Genomic DNA, 19,969 nt, shown 5'->3' on the forward strand with positions numbered 1-19,969 from the left:
ATTAGTAATCATTGGTTTGACACTGTGCTGTGGGCTGAAGAGCCTGTCCTGTACAGTTCTTTGTAGGGAGGCCATTTGGCGGAATGGGATCCACAGCCCTTCCCATGAGAAGCATTCCATTTGGCCCATTCACCTATCCTTATTTTCCAGTCCCCTTGCAACTTAATCTTTCATACAGTTAACACCCCTTTGATTCTTTTTGCTACCTTAATTACACTAAGGTTAATTGCATGCTGTAAATTATCCTTACTGAAACATCTTTGGGTTGAGGAAGGAAGTTAAGAATTATAGTATTATAGAGTAAAACTTATAATGGAGGAAACCCACTTGATCATCATGGAGAAAATGCATATACATAGCATCTGAAACCTAGATTGAAATTGGTTACCGGGAATTGTGAGAGCTTATCTGTGACATTGATTCTTCCTTTTGAAAGGTGGTTCTTCCGTATTTTTAGTTCACATGCATAGAATAATTTAAAATGAGCCCCATAATAATAGGATCCATATTTGTTATGAATTGGTACTTAAAAGAAAGTTTGAAAATATATTGATTTTAAAAGAATATAATGATTAGTTCAATTACAATGTTACTGTGCTATGATTCATATTTTTTAAAGAAAGTAATCTGTTTCTCCCAACAAATAGATATATAGCATGACTCTGAGACTGTCTGCATTTTTTGAGAACCAAATTCGAAAAATCATCTCTGATTATAAAACTGCTCAAATGTACAATAAAAGGAATCAGCACAAATGGAGATGTAAGAAACGGATACACAGTTCTGATGCCTCTAGGTCAACCAGTAGAGCATCCAGGTAAGATAAATGCAGTGTAATATTTTATTTAGACAGATAGTTACAAAGAATAAACCTGTAATCAAATTTTTAAAAATTCCATAGAAATATTTGAGCTGTGTCACCAGGTTGTCTGGGGAATATTCTATTACACCAGTATTTGGAGCAATTTTAGTGAAACCCATTACTCCATTTTATGGCTAAATAACTTGAGACAAGTTTCCTTTTGTAAGGGGTAAATGGAAGATGGATTGGCTTTCATGTTTCGAATGGTCTGTTGGTAGGGTGATAAAACACAAAGTTCATTAACAGTAGTTAAATGTAATGAATAAAATCATGTCATTCAAACTAAGGGATTTTAATATTTTTAATTACATGCAACAATTTAACAGTGGCTGTGCAAATCTGACAAAGCTTGGTGGTTCATTATCTGGCTTAACGATGATGCTTGCCATGTTCCATTCCCTTTCATTGGGATCCTGGTTCTTACATGCCTGTCCTATTCATTAGTAACCCATTCCTGCCTCCCTTTCCTCGAAAATTTAAGATCCTGTGAAACCTCTTTTTAGAAAGTGAATTTAAAATGTTTTGGGATATTAATAGAAATAGCATTTGATGATCTGGAAATTATGCTGGTCTGGCATTACCAAAAGCACTGAACATCCTGGATTAACTAAGTTTTACTCTATAATACTATAATTAATTTTGTCATTTGCAAAGGAATGGAATATTCTGTTTCTAAATTATATGAATATCAATGATGGCAGAGGATTTTTTTTCATCAAATTTAGAGAGCTCACATTATAATTAATATATAGTTAATGGAAGGGCAAGTTCTGATGGCCATGAAAGAATAGCGGTATATATGGAAAGAACTTTTAAATACAACATTTGGAAAAAATCATCCAAGGATATTAAATGGAACACTTTCTTCAGATGTACAAAGGAGGATTTTAGAAGAATATAACAACTTCTTTGTCTTAATAAGGGAAGCATCAATGGATTGTAATTTTTGCAAAAAGATTCCTTTTAAGGCCTTGTTTGGAGAATACAGTTTGCATGAATGCAAAACTTGGGAAAATAAAAGGGACATGAAGTAGTGTTGATATACATAAACATTTAGAGGTATTTGTGTATACCAACACCAGATTTACTTGCTCTAGATAAAGTCTAAATTGTTTGAAATATACTATGCTCTCCCTAAGCAAACATTCCTTTATTATCTAATTGGACCACCATTTAGCTTGCATTTATGATTTCAAGAAAATATCCAGCAGTTATCTTAAGCATTTTGTTTTTGTTTCTGTCAAATCTTTAGTCCAGAGCGAAAAAAGAAACCAATAAAGCCTCAAACAAAAGTTGAACATCTTTGTAAAACTTCTACCTCATTAAGCTCATCTCAGAACAGTACAAGTGGCACTGGTGATAGTGCCTCCAGTGATGCTTCTGAGCATTCTTCCACTTTACCCAGAGTGAGGAACACAAGGGCCAGGGCACCTGCCCCCACAGTAAAGAAAGAAGGAAGAAAGGATTTATTGAATGGGTCAGTTGGATCAACAACAGGTGAGCAATGAAACTGAATAGGGTTTAATTTGTACAGAATGCTTTTGGAAAAATTTTGGAAAAAAAAATGGTAGGCCATGGTAAATTTTAGTGGTGCTACACTACGCTCAGTTCTTTGCTAATGTCTCTGCATTTTACTTTCTTCGCCACTGATGTCTTCTTGATTAACTCTCCTTGGTTCTGCCTATTAATTTCAATGTACTGTATGGTTTCTAAAAGGTCAATTCTGTTCCAAACCAAGCCCTAGAAATAATTTGCTTGAACTTAACAAAATGTCAGTTCCTAGTAATGATCTTTCTCTGGTTTGAAAAACTGGCTGCTAATTGAGAATTTTATTTTCAAAATAACACAATACAAAGGAATGGATTAAAAACATCTGTGGATGGCATTTTAAAGATCAGTGAATCCTTGTGAGATAAACTGTTGCAACTGATGGTTTATGCTATGCTGCTAAGGTCCAGAGCAAACACCCATTTGCAAACACAAGTTAACAGTGAGGAGTTCTGGACAACTTCCGGGCAGAGAAACTAGAAGGATATTGTTGGGAAAGCAGTTTGCTGGTAGCAGTCATGATGCAGTCAGGCTTAGCAAAATGGGAAAATACAAAACCTGACTACTAATGAATAATCTTATGAAAAGGCCAAGATTACAAAGCTGAGACAGGGTTTTGCAAAACTGAAGTAAATTGTTGTTGGGACATTAAGTTTCATTCATGAAAGAATGGTGAGTGTTCCAGCAAAAATATATTAATATGGGTAGAGCATTGGCTAATCAGGAAACTGCAGTGTTTGGGAATAAGATAAATATTGCCAGGTTGGCAACCCATATCTATTAGGGTGCCACAGGAGCTTTTTACAATGTATTGTATGTTAATGATTTAGAGGAAGGAAGCAGATGTACTGTAGCCAGATTGCAGATAATGCAAAGTTAGGGAGAAAGCAAAATCTCCATGTAGGAAGAGATTGTTTAAAAAGTTGGCAGATGGAGTATAATGTGAGAAAGTATGAAGTTCTTCATTTTGGAAGGAAGAATGATTAAAAAGTTTTTATTTAAATAGAGAAGGAATGCAGAAAGTCGTATCTGGCAGTCCTTGTACAAGGAACAAGGAAATTTGGCATACAGAACGAGCAGGTGTTTGCTGAGAACAAGGCTGAACAATTCACAACCATGTTCATATATATGAAACATCTATCTCCTGTTTGAGGCCATTACAGAAGCTAGCCATCACCAAAATCAAGTTATTTCATTTGATTACAAGGCATATCTGACATGACAAAGGTTATGGGATCAGCAAACATTTTAACAGCAATACTGAGGACTTGAGCCCCAGATTAGCCTTGTTTCCAGTTTAGCTGTTTCCATCTAGTAGCGGCATCAACGTGTAATTATGGATATTGCTAAGATGTATTCTGTTCAAAAACCCAGACGCATCCATTCCGGTTAATTACTACTGAATCAGTAAAATGTTGATCAGAATGTTATCAATGAAACATGCTTTCCAGAAAACTCTGCACTTTGGATTTCACGAAGACCTTTTGACTGCAGACCCCAGGCATGGAGCAAAAACCCTGAAATCCAAAGAATGAGAGGGACTAATCTTTACATAAAGGCAGAAGTTGGCAGAGAGTGACATCAAGGATTCTGCTTCAAGAGCAAATGCTCTAATGGTTGGAATCACACCTTGTGCAAAAGAAAGTTGTGGTTGTCGGAGGTCAGTCATCTAAATCCCAGAACATCACTGTTGGCGAATAAACTCTTCTTGGACTTCCAGCCAGGTACAAGCTGTACCTGTACCTAGCTGGAAGACCAGGAAGAGTTTATTCATCATATACACCGGGAAAGTGTGGCAGTGTGGAGGATCAGAGGGATCTTGGGGCCTGAGTCCATAGGACACTCAAAGCTGCTGCACATGTTGACTCTGTGGTTAAGGCATATGGTGCATTGGCCTTCTTCAATCGTGGGATTGAGTTTAGGAGCCGAGAGGTAATGTTTCAGCTTTATAAGACCCTGATCAGACCCCACATGGAGTACTGTGTTCAGTTCTGGTCATCTCACTACAGAAAGGATGTGGAAACTATAAAAAGGGTGCAGAGGAGATTTACAAGGATGCTGCCTGGTTTAGGGAGCGTGCCTTATGAGAATAGGTTGAGTGAACTTGGTCTTTTCTCCTTGGAGCGACGGAAGATAAGAGGTGACCTGATAGAGGCGTACAAGATGATGAGAGGCATTGATCATGTGGATAGTCAGAGGCTTTTTCCCAGGGCTGAAATGGCTAGCACGAGAGGGCGCAGTTTAAAGTGCTTGGAAGCAGGTACAGAGGAGATGTTTTTACGCAGAGTGGTGAGGGCGTGGAATGGGCTGCCGGCGACGGTGGTGGGGGCAGAAACAATAGGGTCTTTTAAGCGTCTTCTGGATGAGTACATGGAGCTTAGAAAAATAGAGAGCTATGGGTAACCCTAGGTAATTTCTAAGGTAAAGACATGTTCGGCACAGCTTTGTGGGCTGCAGGTTTTATGTCTATGTTTTCTGTGAAAGTACTAGATCCTTTTTCATCACTGTTAGCGTTGTTTGGGGCAGTCTCCTGGACCCAACTATCTTCTGCTTTAACAGTGATTTTCTTTCTCTGAAAGTTAGAAGTGGGATTGTTTGCAGATTGCACAACAGTTCATCACACTTCCTCAACAAATGATGCAGCTCCATGTCAGCATGCAACACACATGCTGAAGGAACTCAGCAAGTCAGGCAGCATCTATGGAGGGGAATAAAACATTGATGTTGGCTGCATGCATAGTTTAAGCTAGGGTAATGTTCATGCCACAATAGTACTAAGCAAATAACAATTGATATGAGAGAAAGTTTCACTAGCTACCCTTGATTCTGAGTTCAGCATTCAACACCATAATTCCTTCCAGGCTAGACAAGAAGCTTAGTAACCTCGGCCCTCACCCTGCCTATTGTAGCTGGATCCTGGACTTCCTGTCAGATCGCCGGCAGGTGAACACTCTCTGCCCCTCTGAACCTCAACACAGGTGACCCTCGGGGCTCTGTCCTGAGCCCCTTCCTTTACTCCCTTTATACTATGACTGTGTCATCACCCACAGCTCCAATCTGCTAATTAAATTTGCTGATGACACTACACTGATTGGCCTAAATCTCAAATAATAATGAGGCAGCCTACTGAGAAGAAGTCATCACACTGACACAGTGGTGTCAAGAAAGCAACCTCTCCTTTAATGTTGCAAAAACAAAGGAGCTGGTTGTGGACTACAGGAGGAAAGGAGACAGGCTATTGACATCAGTGGATCTGGGGTTGAGAGAGGAAACAGCTTTAAGTTCCTTGGCATAGACATTAATTGAGGATCTCAAGTGGTCTGTACATACCAGCTGTGTGGTGAAAAAGGCACAACAGTGCCTCTTTCACCTCAGATGGTTGAAGAAGTTTTGTATGGGCCCCCAAATCCTAAGTACTTTCTACAGGGACACAATTGAGAGCGTCCTGACTGGCTGCATCACTGCCTGATATGGGAACTGTACTTCCCTCAAGTGCAGGGTGTGGACAGCCCAGCGCAGTTATAGATGTGAACTTCCCACTATTCAGGACATTTACAAAGACAGGTACGTAAAAAGGGTCTGAAGGGTTATTGGAAACCTGAGTCACCCCAACCACAAACTGTTCCAGCTGCTGCCATCTGGGAAATGGTACCTCAGTATAAAAGCCAGGACCAACAGGCTTGGGGACAGCTTCTTCCACCAGGCCATCAAACTGATTAATTCACACTGACACAATTGTATTTCTATGTTATATTGACTGTCCTGTTGTACATACTATTTATTATAAATTACTATACATTGCACATTTAGACGGAGACAACACAGAGTTTTACTCATATGAAGGATGTAAGTAATAAAGTCAATTCAATTCAATTGATAGTCAATGATATTACACTCAGCATTCTTCACCAACCACATCCACAAGCTTATCTTTGACTAGAAACTTGTCTGGTTAGGTATGTAAACATTTTACCAAGAAAAGCAGATCAGAGGATGGATACCCTGTCACGATTGAATCTCCACTTGACATTTCAAAGCCTTTCCATATTGTACAAGATTCACAATATGGGATTGATGGGAAACTCACTATTTGCCTAGCATAGTGTCGTTCAAACAGTGGTCAAAGCTGAACGTGTTAATAATATGAAGGAAGGCACTAAAGTTGATATGGCCAAAATTTGCTGTTGACACTGAGGTAGATTTTGAGTTGTGAAGAGACAAAAGGAGTCGAGAAAGGATGTAGATACATTATGGCAGAAAAATTATAAAGATAAAGTATATGATCTGGATGGTGAGAAATTGCAGGGTTTCAAGATGCAGAGGGTTCTGAGTGTTCAAGCACATGATTTGAAAAAAAGTTATAATAAAGTGCTGAAAGTAGACATCTTATCGATGCCTCTCATAAATTTGAAAATTTTTCATGAGGTCAACCCTTATTTTCCTGTGTTCTAAGGAATAACAACCAAGCCTGGCCAATCTCTCTCCATAACTCAGACTTTCTGGTCCTGACAAAATCTTTAAGTTGTTTCTGCACTCTTTCTAGTTTAACTAAGTTTTTCTTATAATCAGGTGACCAAAGCTGCACACAGTATTCAGAGTGGATGGCCTTTTCCCCAAGATAAAGATGTCCAGAACTAGGGAGTATAGATTTAGAAAATTTAAATGTGACCCAAGGGGCACTTTTTTTTCATGCAGAGGGTGATAACTACAGAGAAAGTTGTTGAGACAAGTGCAATTATCATTTATAAAGCACTTGAATAGATTTATATAGAAGTCCATAAGACGTAGGAATGCAATTAGACCATTTGGCCCATCGAGTCTGCACAGCATTCCATCATGGCTTACTTATCCCTCTCAACATGATATTGGCGAAATGCAGTAAGTTGGAAGTAGCTGGATGGGCACTGTGGTCAGCATGGATCTGCTGGGCAAAAGGGCCTGTACATCTGCTATGTTCTTGCTGCTTTATTGCTCTATCTAACAATGTTCAGGAAATTTAAGAACAAAGTCAAGTTTATTGTCCCATGTGAGACCTTGTAAAAAGTTTGTTGAAGTCCATGTAGGCCTTATCTACTGTCCTCCTCTCATCAATCTTCTTGGTCACCACTTCAAAATCCTCAATTAAACTTATAAGACACTATTTCCCATGGTGATCCAATGTGCCTAACTTTGTGCTGTATGACGCATTCAATGAGACCTGAGGTAACGTGATAGGTGGCTAAAGAAGTCTACATAGTGTACACTTTATTTGCAAAAGAAGGAATGAAAAAGCAGTAAGATTCTGTTGGAGCTCTGTAAAAGTCTTCTGTGCCACTTAACATGCACAGTTGAAGCCACTATGTTACAGTGAGAGTGTGAAAATAGTAAAGGGTATAAAGAGGAATTACAAGGATGTTTAGATTGGACACGACTGGCTATGAGGCATGATTGACCAACCTGGAGTTGTTTTCTTTAGAATGCTGGTGAAATAATTAAAGGTTTAGAATATTAACTGTTCTACTTAACACAGACTTCAAGAGCCATGGTTCCTTTAATATAATAATTAAAAGAGGAGTTAGAATTGAAATAATTCTAGAATTGACAACCTAAGTTGTTTGTCTGAGGTGGTCTGGGATAGGAAAAAATTAGTGCATTTAAAAAAATATATGCTTGTGCACTTGAAGTACCACACAAGGCAACAAAGATAGACTTGGGAGCTTTTTGTTGGTGCTGTGAATACTATGGGACGCATAGTAGCTTCCTATGCTGTGCTTTTATGAAAACAATGAATCAGAAATGATTTGTGTACCTGTGTAAACCAAACAAAGATATGAGCTGCTTTCTGCAATATTGTATTTCACAGTATCAGAAAGTGGAGACTCCAGTGAAAGTTCTGCCGAAGCGAATAATTGTACTATGAAATCTTCAACCTCTTCTCCAAATTTTACTGAAACAGAATGTCTGGCAGGCAGCAGTAGGACAGTAAAAAAGCGAGTCTTATCTAAACACAAAATAGGTGAGTGTGATTAAACCAGTGAGTTTTATATGTGAATTAAGCTGAAAGGGTCGTTTTATTTGGATAACTTAGGATATGAATCTCAAACTTTGATTCGGATGTGATTGGCCATATAATCTACCATCTTTTACTGTGCACTTTGGGTTAATAGTACTTGGTGTACTCAATTTGTTAATGAATTGTTTAGATTAAGTGTATTTTGATACAAAATGGTATTTTGCTGTTCCAGTTTTTTTGGCCGAGATGTTTAAACTTGATAGAATCTTAATTTGAGTTTTCAGCTGGATCTTGTAACATGAATCATTGTTTAAAAATATAACTTCGTCTAGTATTCTGTTTACTTCATCATCACAAAAAAACAAGCAAGTTGCAAATCATCTGTCATATTTTTCTTTAAAACATAATGTTTATTTTGGTTCAGTTTCGGCTTAGAGATCGTAATAATCCTTGCCACAGATTACCAAATGCCGAATGTATTTTTCCAGAGCTGGATATAGCCCAGCTGTACTATTAGATATTGACAGAGCCTATGACTGGATCCCGATGAGTCCAGAACAAGAACCACCCACAAAATGGTTGGCTTGCTGTCTGGCAGAAGTTTTCTTTCCATGCACTTGATATGCCATCCAAAACAATTTAAAAAATAATCTCAACTTCCATCTACCTCATCCCTTCCAGTTGCTTCCTTCTTTTGAAATCATGATCTTACTTGGCACAGATTTGTGCAGATCCAGTAATGCCGCATTTCTGGGCTCCAGTAACATTAGAGAGTATTGAGAAAAACTGCCGTAAATAGTAACCATATCTTTGGATTTTCTGCATAATCACTGAAGTCCTGACAGTTTTATGGGTAAAGGCTACCATGATTCTGCCAAATTCAGGCCTTTGTATTTCACCAACATTCTCACCCTGCAAAGTGATCTGGTTCATACACTCAGTGGCCCCTTTATTAAGTACCTCTTATACAGTGGTATGCAAAAGATTAGGTACCCCGGTCAAAATTTCTGTTACTGTTAATTGAGTAGAAGATGAACTGATCTCCAAAAGTCAAAGTTAAAGATGAAACATTCTTTTCAATATTTTAAGCAAGGTTAGTGTATTATTTTTGTTCTGTACAATTTTAGAGTGGAAAAAAAGGAAAGGAGCATCATGCAAAAGTTTGGGCACCCCAAGAGGTTTGAGCTCTCAGATAACTTTTACCAAGGTCTCAGACCTTAATTAGCTTGTTAGGGCTATGGCTTGTTCACAGTCATCATTAGGAAAGGCCAGGTGATGCAAACTTCAAAGCTTTATAAATACCCTGACTCCTCAAACCTTGTCCCAACAATCAGCAGCCATGGGCTCCTCTAAGCAGCTGCCTAGCATTATGAAAATTAAAATAAATGATGCCCACAAAGCAGGAGAAGGCTATAAGAAGATAACAAAGTGTTTTCAGGTAGCCATTTCCTCAGTTCGTAATGTAATTAAGAAATGGCAGTTAACAGGAATGGTGGAGGTCAAGTTGAGAAGACCAAGAAAACTTTCCGAGAGAACTGCTGGTAGGATTGCTAGAAAGGCAAATCAAAACCCCTGTTTGACTGCAAAAGACCTTCAGGAAGATTTAGCAGACTCTGGAGTGGTGGTGCACTGTTCTACTGTGCAACGGCAATGGCACAAATATGACCTTCATGGAAGAGTCATCAGAAGAAAACTTTTCCTGCATCTTCACCACAAAATTCAGCGTCAGAAGTTTGCAAAGGAACATCTAAACAATCCTGATGCATTTTGGAAACAAGTCCTGTGGACTGATGAAGTTAAAATAGAACTTTTTGGCCGTAATGAGCAAAGGTATGTTTAGAGAAAAAAGGGTGAAGAATTTCATGAAAAGAACACCTCTCCAACTGTTAAGCATGGGGGTGGATCGATCATGCTTTGGGCTTGTGTTGCAGCCAGTGACAATGGGAACATTTCATTGGTAGAGGGAAGAATGAATTCAATTAAATACCAGCAAATTCTGGAAGCAAACATCACACCGTTTGTTTAAAAAAAAAGCTGAAGATGAAAAGAGGATGGCTTCCACAACAGGATAATGATCCTAAACACATTTCAAAATCCACAATGAGGCACAAGCTGAAGGTTTTGCCATGGCCCTCACAGTCTCCCGACCTAAACATCATCGAAAGTCTGTGGATAGACCTCAAAAGAGCAATGCATGCAATATGTCCCAAGAATCTCGCAGAACTAGAAGCCTTTTGCAAAGAGGAATGGGTGAAAATTGCCCAAACAAGAATTGAAAGACTCTTAGCTGGCTACAGAAAGCGTTTACAAGCTGTGATTCTTGCCAAAGGGGGTGTTACTAAGTACTGACCATGCAGGGTGCCCAAACTTCTGCTTCGGGCCTTTTTCCTTTTTGTTATTTTGAAACTGTAAGAGATGGAAATAAAAAAAAAATAATCTTGCCTAAAATATTAAAGAAATGTGTCATCTTTAACTTCGTGCCTTTTGGAAATCGGTTCATCTTTTACTCGCTTAGCTATTCAGTGACAGAAATTTTGAACGGGGTGCCCAAACTTTTGCATGCCACTGTACCCAATAAACTGGCCATTGAGTGTATGTTTGTGGTCTTCTGTAACCCATCCATTTCAGGAGTCGGTGTGTTTGTTCAGGGGTGCTCTGCTGCACAGCACTGTGACTAGTGGCTATTTTCACTTTTCTGTCAGCTTAAATTAGTCTGGCCGTTCTCCCACAGAACTAGCACTTGGACTTTTTTTTACTTTTCTTACTATTCTCTAAACTCTAGAGACTGGTGTGTGCAAAAGTTCCAGAAGATCAGTTTTTCACATACTCAAGCTACCCTGTCCGGCACCAACAATCATTCCACAGGCAAAGTCGCTTAGATCATATTTCTTCCTCATTCTGATGTTTAGTCTGAATAATAACTGAACATCTTGACCATGTCTGCATGCTTTGAGTTGCTGTCACATGATTGGTGGATTAGATATTTACATTAACAAGCAGGTATACAGGTGGCCCTAATAACGTGGCCATTGACTGCATTTTGTTAATATTGCTACCAGGGATTCCTGTTTGGCTCTTTCTAATTTCTGCTTATTTTATAACCGTCTTGAGAAACTTGAGAAACTCAGTTACAGGGAAAGGTTGAATAGGTTAGGACTTTATTCCCTGGAGCATAGAAGAATGGGGGAGATTTGATAGAGGTTTATAAAATTATAATGGATATAGATAGAGTGAATGCAAGCAAGGCTTTTTCCACTGAGGCAAGGGGAGAAAAAAACCAGAGGACATGGGTTAAGGGTGAGGGGGGAAATGTTTAAAGGGAACATTAGGTGGGGCTTCTTCACACAGAGAGTGGTGGGAGTATGGAATGAGCTGCCAGACGAGGTGGTAAATGCGGGTTTTTTTTTAACATTTAAGAATAAACTGGACAGATACATGGATGGGAGGTGTATGGAGGGATATGGTCCGTGTGCAGGTCAATGGGACTAGGCAGAAAATGGTTCGGCACAGCCAGGAAGGGCCAAAAGGCCTGTTTCTGTGCTGTAGTTTCTATGGCTTCTATGGTCTTCAAATTAAAATATTTCTGTTCTGTTTCAGAAACAAGTGCTAGTGGTACTCGGATAAATGGACATAATAGAAAATTGGTCCGTCAGACCACAGCAGCTAAGAAACGCAAGATATTGAGTGATTCTGAAGAAGACTCGCAACCAGAGAGGGATCAGGAGATATTTGGTGGTGTTAAGAAAAGAAAAAATGTCAATGTTGTGGAAGATGATGACTCTATCTCTGACATCCAGGAGCAGCAGCCGGGGGCGGAAATGGTTCACAGCAAAAGTAGTTCCAGTAGCAGAACTAGTTCTACATCTGAAGGCAGCTCAAGCTCTAGTTCTGAATCAAAATCACAGTCAGACTCTGAATCTGAATCAGGATCTGCTTCTGACTTAGACAGTGATTACAATGTGAAAGCAAAGTCAAAAGTTAAAGTGAAAATAAAATTGAAAAAAGGGAGACCTAGAAAAGTTAAACGGAGAGGAAAAAATAAAGCTGTCACTAAACAAGGCACCAACAGATTAGAATACATGAAACAGCAGAATATCTTGGACAGTGAAGAGGAAGAGGGAGATGATGATGATGACTCTGATTATGTCAAAAGGGATTGTGTTTGTAGACCCTCTGCAATAAGGACCAGAAACCAAGGCAGAAGGACTGTAAGATATGACGATTATGATTCCGATACGGATGGTGTCTTACATAATGAGAATAATGGAATATCCAGGTCTGGACGGGTACGGCGGATACCCATGAGAGTGAGAGATTGAGAGGCAGCCATTTATTGGCATCGTACCACTGTGAATTTTTTCTCTAGAATTTCAGGGATTATATTTATATTTTTTTCTGGATTTATTTTCTGAGGGGGGGGGAAGCTGGCTGTTCACAGATACAAAAAATCATGATTGATGCTGCAAACATTAAGCAACATTTAACAGCACAACATACAGAAAAAGGACATAAGGAACTCTAGTCATGTCTGTGGACCATGCAAGAAAAGAGTCTCTAACTCACATTTGTCTCCTATTGAACACTACAACAAAATGTATTTATTTTTACTGCCTTGTGTGTACTTTAGGTCAACTGTCTCTTCAGTAGTCAAAGTAGCTATGTTTCCAAATTTGGGTGCTGGATTATGAATCAAAAGGGATCAGTTTGCACCCATCTCACTATCGGTGATAATGACTCCATGAATTGAATTTGTTCAAAATTTTTGTCAAAACTGTACTTTAATACTGATTTAGAAATTATTTTTGGAAGAGGATGAGTTTAAGAGAATGAAATAGCACTGCAGTATGGAAAAGATGAGAGTTTCTTTGAAGTAGGTGTGCAAAATTAAACAAAAGTCTGTAAATTTGCCCTAATTCCAGTGTACCTTATTTGGATGGATAATAATTTAATCTGTTGGGATTTTGTTTGTTATTTGTCTGTCTAGTCAGCAGCCATAGTAACTGTCTGATTACTTTTCTGATCATCGTGTTTGGTTAAAGGACAGAATAAAGCAATGTTTGCTGCTGGCCTTAATGCTCAGAGTATATACTATATTTTCCCATTTATTGCAAGCTTGAGAGCAAAGAGAAGTTAAATATTTATACTGTGCCAATTTTATACAAATAGTGCAGAATATGCACATTTTGAAATGTAAGGGATCGTTTGGAGTTGAAATGAGGGGAATAAAAACTAACTTAGGAGCAGATAAACTATAAAATGCAAGAAAAAATGTACTTGAATCTGGTTTAAACTTGGTTATACCTCTTTTTCTCTGGTAAATTACTTAAGTTAAAAAATTAATCCAGTCTAGTTTATGTAATTAAATTTGATGTTTCAACATCTATGCAAATAATCAGTGCTTGCCAAAAGGTAGTCTTAAAATTAAGTCCTTCATTAAGGGCATCTTCAAAATATCTCATTAAAAATGGTGATCTGAGCTAAACCCAAGCATGCTTAACTTACTCTGAAATGATATGGTGCACTTTGGCTGTAATAAATAGTGTGTTTATTCCAAAATAATGCAATTTTCCTAAATGTGCAGAAAATTAATTGTATCTTCAACCTATACTTTCAACTGGTCCTATATCCACTTACAGAGTTTGTATAATTAGATCATCTTTCGTGCTGTTCAACTTTAAAAGCAGTGATTTACACTGATGTGCAGTAATGTAGGTTCAGCTAGTCTTGGCTGAACATCCATCTATGTGTAGCTAGCTGGTGAACATTTAGACTTAGCTAACCAAATTGTTGAAGGGATTAGTGTTTTTACCCAAACTTGATCTAGACTTCAATCAGCAACAAGCTGCAAAACTAGTTTTGGAAAATAATAGGTTCTCCCGTTTATTTTCTCAGCCCAGTCTGATTAACTGCAATGACCTTACAATTGTGCAGACTGAAATTAGCCAGCAACAAATAATTGGAAATTTCCTTTTATGTGTCTCTTGGAGCAATGCTATACTGAAGAGTCTGGTGTGATTCTTTAAATTCCAAGTTATTTTCTAATTTAATTTCTTCAGCAAAAGTCACCTGGGGTGGCATGCAATGTTTGACCAGGTCTGCAACAAATCGGTGATGCCCAAATGTTGGTAGATAGTGGCTTCAACTTTGATAATGTCTTCAACTTGGTAAATGTTACAAACCACAACTTTCACAGGAGTGCCACAAGAAAACTGATTCGTTATTTTGTAATGTTCCATTATTTTGGAATGAAATGCATCAAAATTAATTTTCCCAGTCACTAATAGTCAGGATTCTTCTGCCTATTTATAATATTTATTCAAATCTATAATGTATCCCACATGATACAAGATTGACTTGTTTACTGAAGATGTGAATGCACTGTTATTAGTATATTCCAAGAGATGGTATCATAATTTAATTTGAAGATCAATGCAAAACAACTGTGCAGGTTTTTTTCACAGGAATGTACAAATTTCACTTTTGTTTATGGTGAGCCATTTATTTAGTGAAGTATTTGTACTTAAATCAGGTCAGTTTAATTTTTCCAAATTAGATTTTCCTACAATTTAATGTCTTCACCTTTAGACTTCTCAAAAGTTCTAAGATAACAGTTAAATTAAACCTCTACTCCTTGCACAGTTTTTCAAAGAGCAAACAAAGGATTTGTATGTCTGAATTTGCCATACTGCTTTAATTTTTGCAGTGTGGGACCAGTAGCCATCATTCTTTAGAGATGTCCTATCATCTGTATCAATTTCTATTTACTACATTTTTTTTCTAGGATGACAAATAGAAGGAAAATAATTTTTTAAAAAAAGTTCTTTCGTACTGTTCAATTATAAAATGCATACATATTTTCCATTTCTCATATGCAAAATGTTGTTTGAATGCCAAATGATCACTCTGAAGAAGAGGAAGTAGTCGAACTCTTGTCAAGAGAATCTTCTGAGATTTAGTATGATGATGGCAGCCAGCTTTGCTCAATTTGATAGTTTAAAGAAATATGTACAACCGCCTGTAACAGCAAGTGGCCTTTTAGCTCATCCACAGTTTATTGGTGTGGAGTTGTGCTTATAAAGAAATTTGGTGCCTTTAGTTTTGTCCGTGCCTACAATTATGCTAGATGATATTCATAATCTTTTGATGTTTTTTGTCCTCAGGAACATATTAAACTATGTTTTTCCTTTGCTAACCATGCCATTCCTTCCCATGTTTAATTCTAATGTTACAGAATATTTCACTCTCAGATTTAATATCATTTCAAAATGGAAAGCTTTGAAATGGTGATAGTTTTTTTGTAAAATGTTAACAGGCAATTTTAGCCTAATTTGCAGGGGAAGGAACCCATAGAGTCAGATGGATTCAATATTATTTCATTGCGTCAATAGTAAGTAACATTAGGAAAAACCAAGCAGGAATTGGCAAAAGATTCTGGGTTTTCTGGTGGACGTTAGGTTAAAATTGTCCCCAAGTAACTTGTCTGATTTTCTTGCATTAACCAAAAGTCAAAACTTATTAATTATCATCTTCGAAAGACTTTTATTTTAGGTTAAGCATTCCCTTGATAATATTTTGACTTGAGTGTAAGTGGTGAAAATACTGCAGATAGAAAATGATGCCTAAATATAGAAGAGCAGATAATTCTCTCAGATACTTGCATTTCACCGGTAATTGTTAGGTAGCTAAACAATCGATGTCTGTAATGAGTAATGAACCATCAGTGGAATCACAGTATCCCACCTGTTCTTATCCCAACTATATTTCAATGGATGTAAAGAAGACGGTTTAGAAAATAGTAAAGGTGAAGTCATTTTGATATCTAAAATATCATGCAATGCTGATATTGAGGAAATCATTCATTGGTATAAACTAAATCTTCATGATGGCTCTAATTTTATTTATTGAAATGTTTTTCTCTTGCCCATTCCAATAACATTGAACAACAAAATTCAGAGGTGGTTGTAAATTTAGGAAATGGGCACATGGTACTAGCTCTTTGAATTTGTTTCAAAGTATGCATTCCAACCTTAACAAGAAGGCATTTTTGCTTTATTGTGCACATTTTCTTCTAGCTCCTACTCTCATTCCAAACCCTCATTGTTAAATCATATTTTCCCTGCAAATCATGGTAAAATTCCTAAAGGAAATAATTTTTAAAAATGCACTTTGCAATTGACTTACTCCCTTGGCACTCTAACATTTAGAGACTGCACAAAAACGATATAGATCTATCTTTGTTTTCCAACTTTGAAACAGAAAATGCTGTGAATAATCAGCATCTATGGAGAACATGACTTCTCACAGGTTTTTAGCTCTGTTTCCCAACACTTTGCATCCCTCCCTCCATCTCATGATTCTATAATCTACTTAAAGCTTTATAACTCCACTCTGTCCCTTATATTGTGGTAACATTAAAATATTATAAACAGACGTATTCCTTTCATTACCAATGACAATAAAAGCTGAGTAATTAAATGCAATACTTTACAGCATTATGCTATTCAGCCAATCTGTTGTCAAAATCAAATCATGTTATATCAGCAGAGATTAATACCCTAACATCTCTCAAGATACACTAATGTATTCTAGTTCTTAAAAAATTACAGTTTAATCTTGAGCAAGATCAATAAAATTTGAGTATTAATTTGAATGGGTATGACTCCATAAAATCTGGTATCTTCCACATCTTCCACTAATTTTTAGCCTTAATGATATAAGCAGGTTGAATGGAATCATTGATTCTGAATACTCTCAAGAAGAAACTTCACCTGAGTTGCTTAAAATGTGCCTACGTGGTTAATGTCAGAAAGTTGTTCAATTAGAGACTGTATTGGAATGAGATAAATAGTAACCTCAAATAGGAAATGCATTTTTTCTTCCTCCTTTTCTTCGCCTCCCCCACCACCTATCTGAGAGATGCCAAAACAATTTGTATTGACATGACCCTCCTTCCCCTACCAGCTAAAGAATTATGGTTGAAGGTGTAATTAGTAATGAAGGCATTGGCACAATTGCGTACCATTCTGTTGCATAGTTGAAATTTCCCTATTTTTTCAATTATTCTGTACATGTGCACAGGCTGCCTTGATCAAAATCTATCTCGTTTTTGTTAATTAAAATATACTACAAAAATAATACCCCTTGATCATAAATTATAAACATTGTGTTTCTCAGGCATTGTTTTGAACAACATATTATATTGCACAATGGAATTGTCCTAAAATGTAATTTAAAATTGCCACATTTGTCAGATAATGATGCAGTAGTTTCAATGAATTAATTTTCTGGATGTGTTGCTTGATATTTTTGTCTTTGCGCATGATGTATTAAAGAATAATAACTAAGAACAATGATTTCCACTTGCATTTTGTATTGCATACACAGCTTATTTGGAAATTCTGCCTCGTTTACAGAAGAGGTTTATTATCCAGAGCAAATGGGCTTTCAAAAGACTGCCTCAAAAAGAATGAACCTTCCTATATTCTTAAGACATGCAGTGTTTAGCATGTTGTTTTCATTTTTTTTATATTAAAACATTAATTTACTGCAAAAATTATAAAGCTAGTTCAATTTCTGAACAAGCTTAGCAATAGTTTTTGTGCATGGCTAACATATGGTATGACTGAATTGATTCAGTACCTATAGTTTAAGCTTAGAATTAATTACAAATACTAAAGTTTTGTTTTATAGTGACATAAATTCCTGAGATGTTAGCTCAAAGATGAACTATATCAATTTATGGAAATGTGTATCATTGACTATGCTTTTGAGTTCCACGTAGGAGCACGGTATTGTAGGAGTGACATTTAAGATTTTGTATAACTATTTAAAATATTGAATAATGATAGTTAATAGATATTGATTTAATACAGGCAGTTAACTAAGATCTTGGTTTTCAGTAATGGTCGCTGATATACTGTGCTGTATATTTTGCAATATAGTGGGTAATGTTTCCATACATTTTGCATTCTGAGGCTAATTGTGATAAAGTGCAATGAATCAAATCATGTGATTATTGCGATTTGATGTTTTATTTGGGGAGAAGAGCACAATTTCCAAAGCCGACTAAGGCAGTGTCAAATTGGAGTGTCTGATATGAATTTTAATTTCTACTCCTGCATAGACAAGTTTATTAATTAGTGGTAGGATTTTCTGATTTTGAAGAGACAGACGAAGAGTTACAGAATAATGGTGCCCACTTCTGCAGGAGCAGAATTCACTGTTGCACTGAAAGCAGCAATAGTGACTATTACATACTGAATCTGGCCACTTTGTGACATAGGCAAAAGGCTGTGACTCCGGTGTGTGGATTAGAACGATGTTGGTTAACAGTTTTTTTAAGTTTAAACATGTTGCACATTAGAGATTTTCTCCAAAGTATCCACTTTAAAATAGCTGTTTATTAATTTTCCTGGGACATTGTTTTTGCCAAATTGTTTCAATTTTGATCTCAGGACTGTTTATATGTGTTAACTGATGAATCAGATTATTCAGGGAGAGGTGTTTGCCTAACTGGAAAACTTCAGTTTTCTTATGAAAGGAAAAACATTGGCAGTTTATTTTATTTTTGGCAATTTATTGTAAATTGTGCATATGTAAATATATAGAAAACTTGAAGATTTTGCCTTAGCAGCATAGAATCTTGTGTAAATTAGTGTATGTGGCTGTAGCTATGCTATTTTCCAAGTTTATGCAGAAAATTGATTCCCATTGTAAAATTAAAATCATTGTTTAAAAATAAAAAGCATTCAAAAAGTTGTATTTTGGTCAGGATTTTGTGGTGAGTTATATTATCCACCTGGGTCTACCAGAGAATACCCAACAACAAAGTTCAAAATAAATTTATTATCCAAGTGCATATATGCCACCATATACAACCCCGAGATTAATTTTCTTGTGGGCAAACTCAATAAATCTGTAACAGAATAATAATTAGAACAGAATCAATGAATGACTGCACCAATATGGGCGATCTATCAGTGTGCAAAAGACATAGACTGTGCTGATACATAAATAATATGCAATAAATATCATGAACATGAGATGAAGAGTCCTTGAAAGTGAGTCCATAGATTGTGGGGCATTTCAATGATGAGGCAAGTGAAGTTGAGTGATGGTTGAGGGGTAATCACTGTTTCTGAACCTGGTGGTGAGAGTCCTGAGACTCCTGTACACCTTCCTGAAGGCACCAGCGAGGAGCGTGTCTTCAGTGGTGGGGTCTTTGATGATGGATGGGGTCCTTCATGATGGGTGCTGCTTTCCTTCAACAGTGTTTTGTGTAGATGTGTTCAATGGTGCGAAGGGCTTTACCAGTGATGGACTGGGCTATATCCACTAATTTTTGTAGGATTTTCTGTTCAAGGGCTTTGGTGTTTCTATACCAGCCTGTGATGCAGCCAGTCAATGTACTCTCCACTACACATTTATAGAAGTTTGTCAAAGTATTAGATGTCATGCAGAATCTTTACAAACTCCTAAGGAGTTGGAGGTGTTGCCATGCTTTCTTCGTAATTGCACTTGCATGCTGAGCCAAGTCAGGTCCTCTGAAATAACACAGAGGAATTTAA

The 19,969-nt window shown here is 37.1% G+C and overlaps 1 protein-coding gene across 4 annotated transcripts in view; it reads left to right on the forward strand.

Annotated features, from left to right (window-relative positions):
- Positions 1-19,143, forward strand: part of brwd1 (bromodomain and WD repeat domain containing 1) — a 158,343-nt gene extending 139,200 nt beyond the window's left edge. For 2 of the 4 annotated variants that reach the window (XM_063050359.1, XM_063050360.1), the window contains 4 exons: positions 648-817; positions 2,115-2,359; positions 8,253-8,405; positions 12,000-19,143. In XM_063050359.1, the coding sequence (XP_062906429.1) occupies positions 648-817; positions 2,115-2,359; positions 8,253-8,405; positions 12,000-12,721 (1,290 nt within the window). In that variant the 3' untranslated portion in view covers positions 12,722-19,143. Of the gene's footprint in view, positions 1-647; positions 818-2,114; positions 2,360-3,861; positions 4,071-8,252; positions 8,406-11,999 lie in introns of those variants that run through there. The other 2 variants (XR_010018284.1, XM_063050361.1) reach the window with 2 other exon arrangements.
- The last annotated feature ends 826 nt before the right edge of the window (positions 19,144-19,969 follow it).

The sequence above is a fragment of the Mobula hypostoma genome, chromosome 6, assembly GCF_963921235.1.
Source record: "Mobula hypostoma chromosome 6, sMobHyp1.1, whole genome shotgun sequence".
Taxonomy (NCBI): Eukaryota; Metazoa; Chordata; class Chondrichthyes; order Myliobatiformes; family Myliobatidae; genus Mobula; species Mobula hypostoma.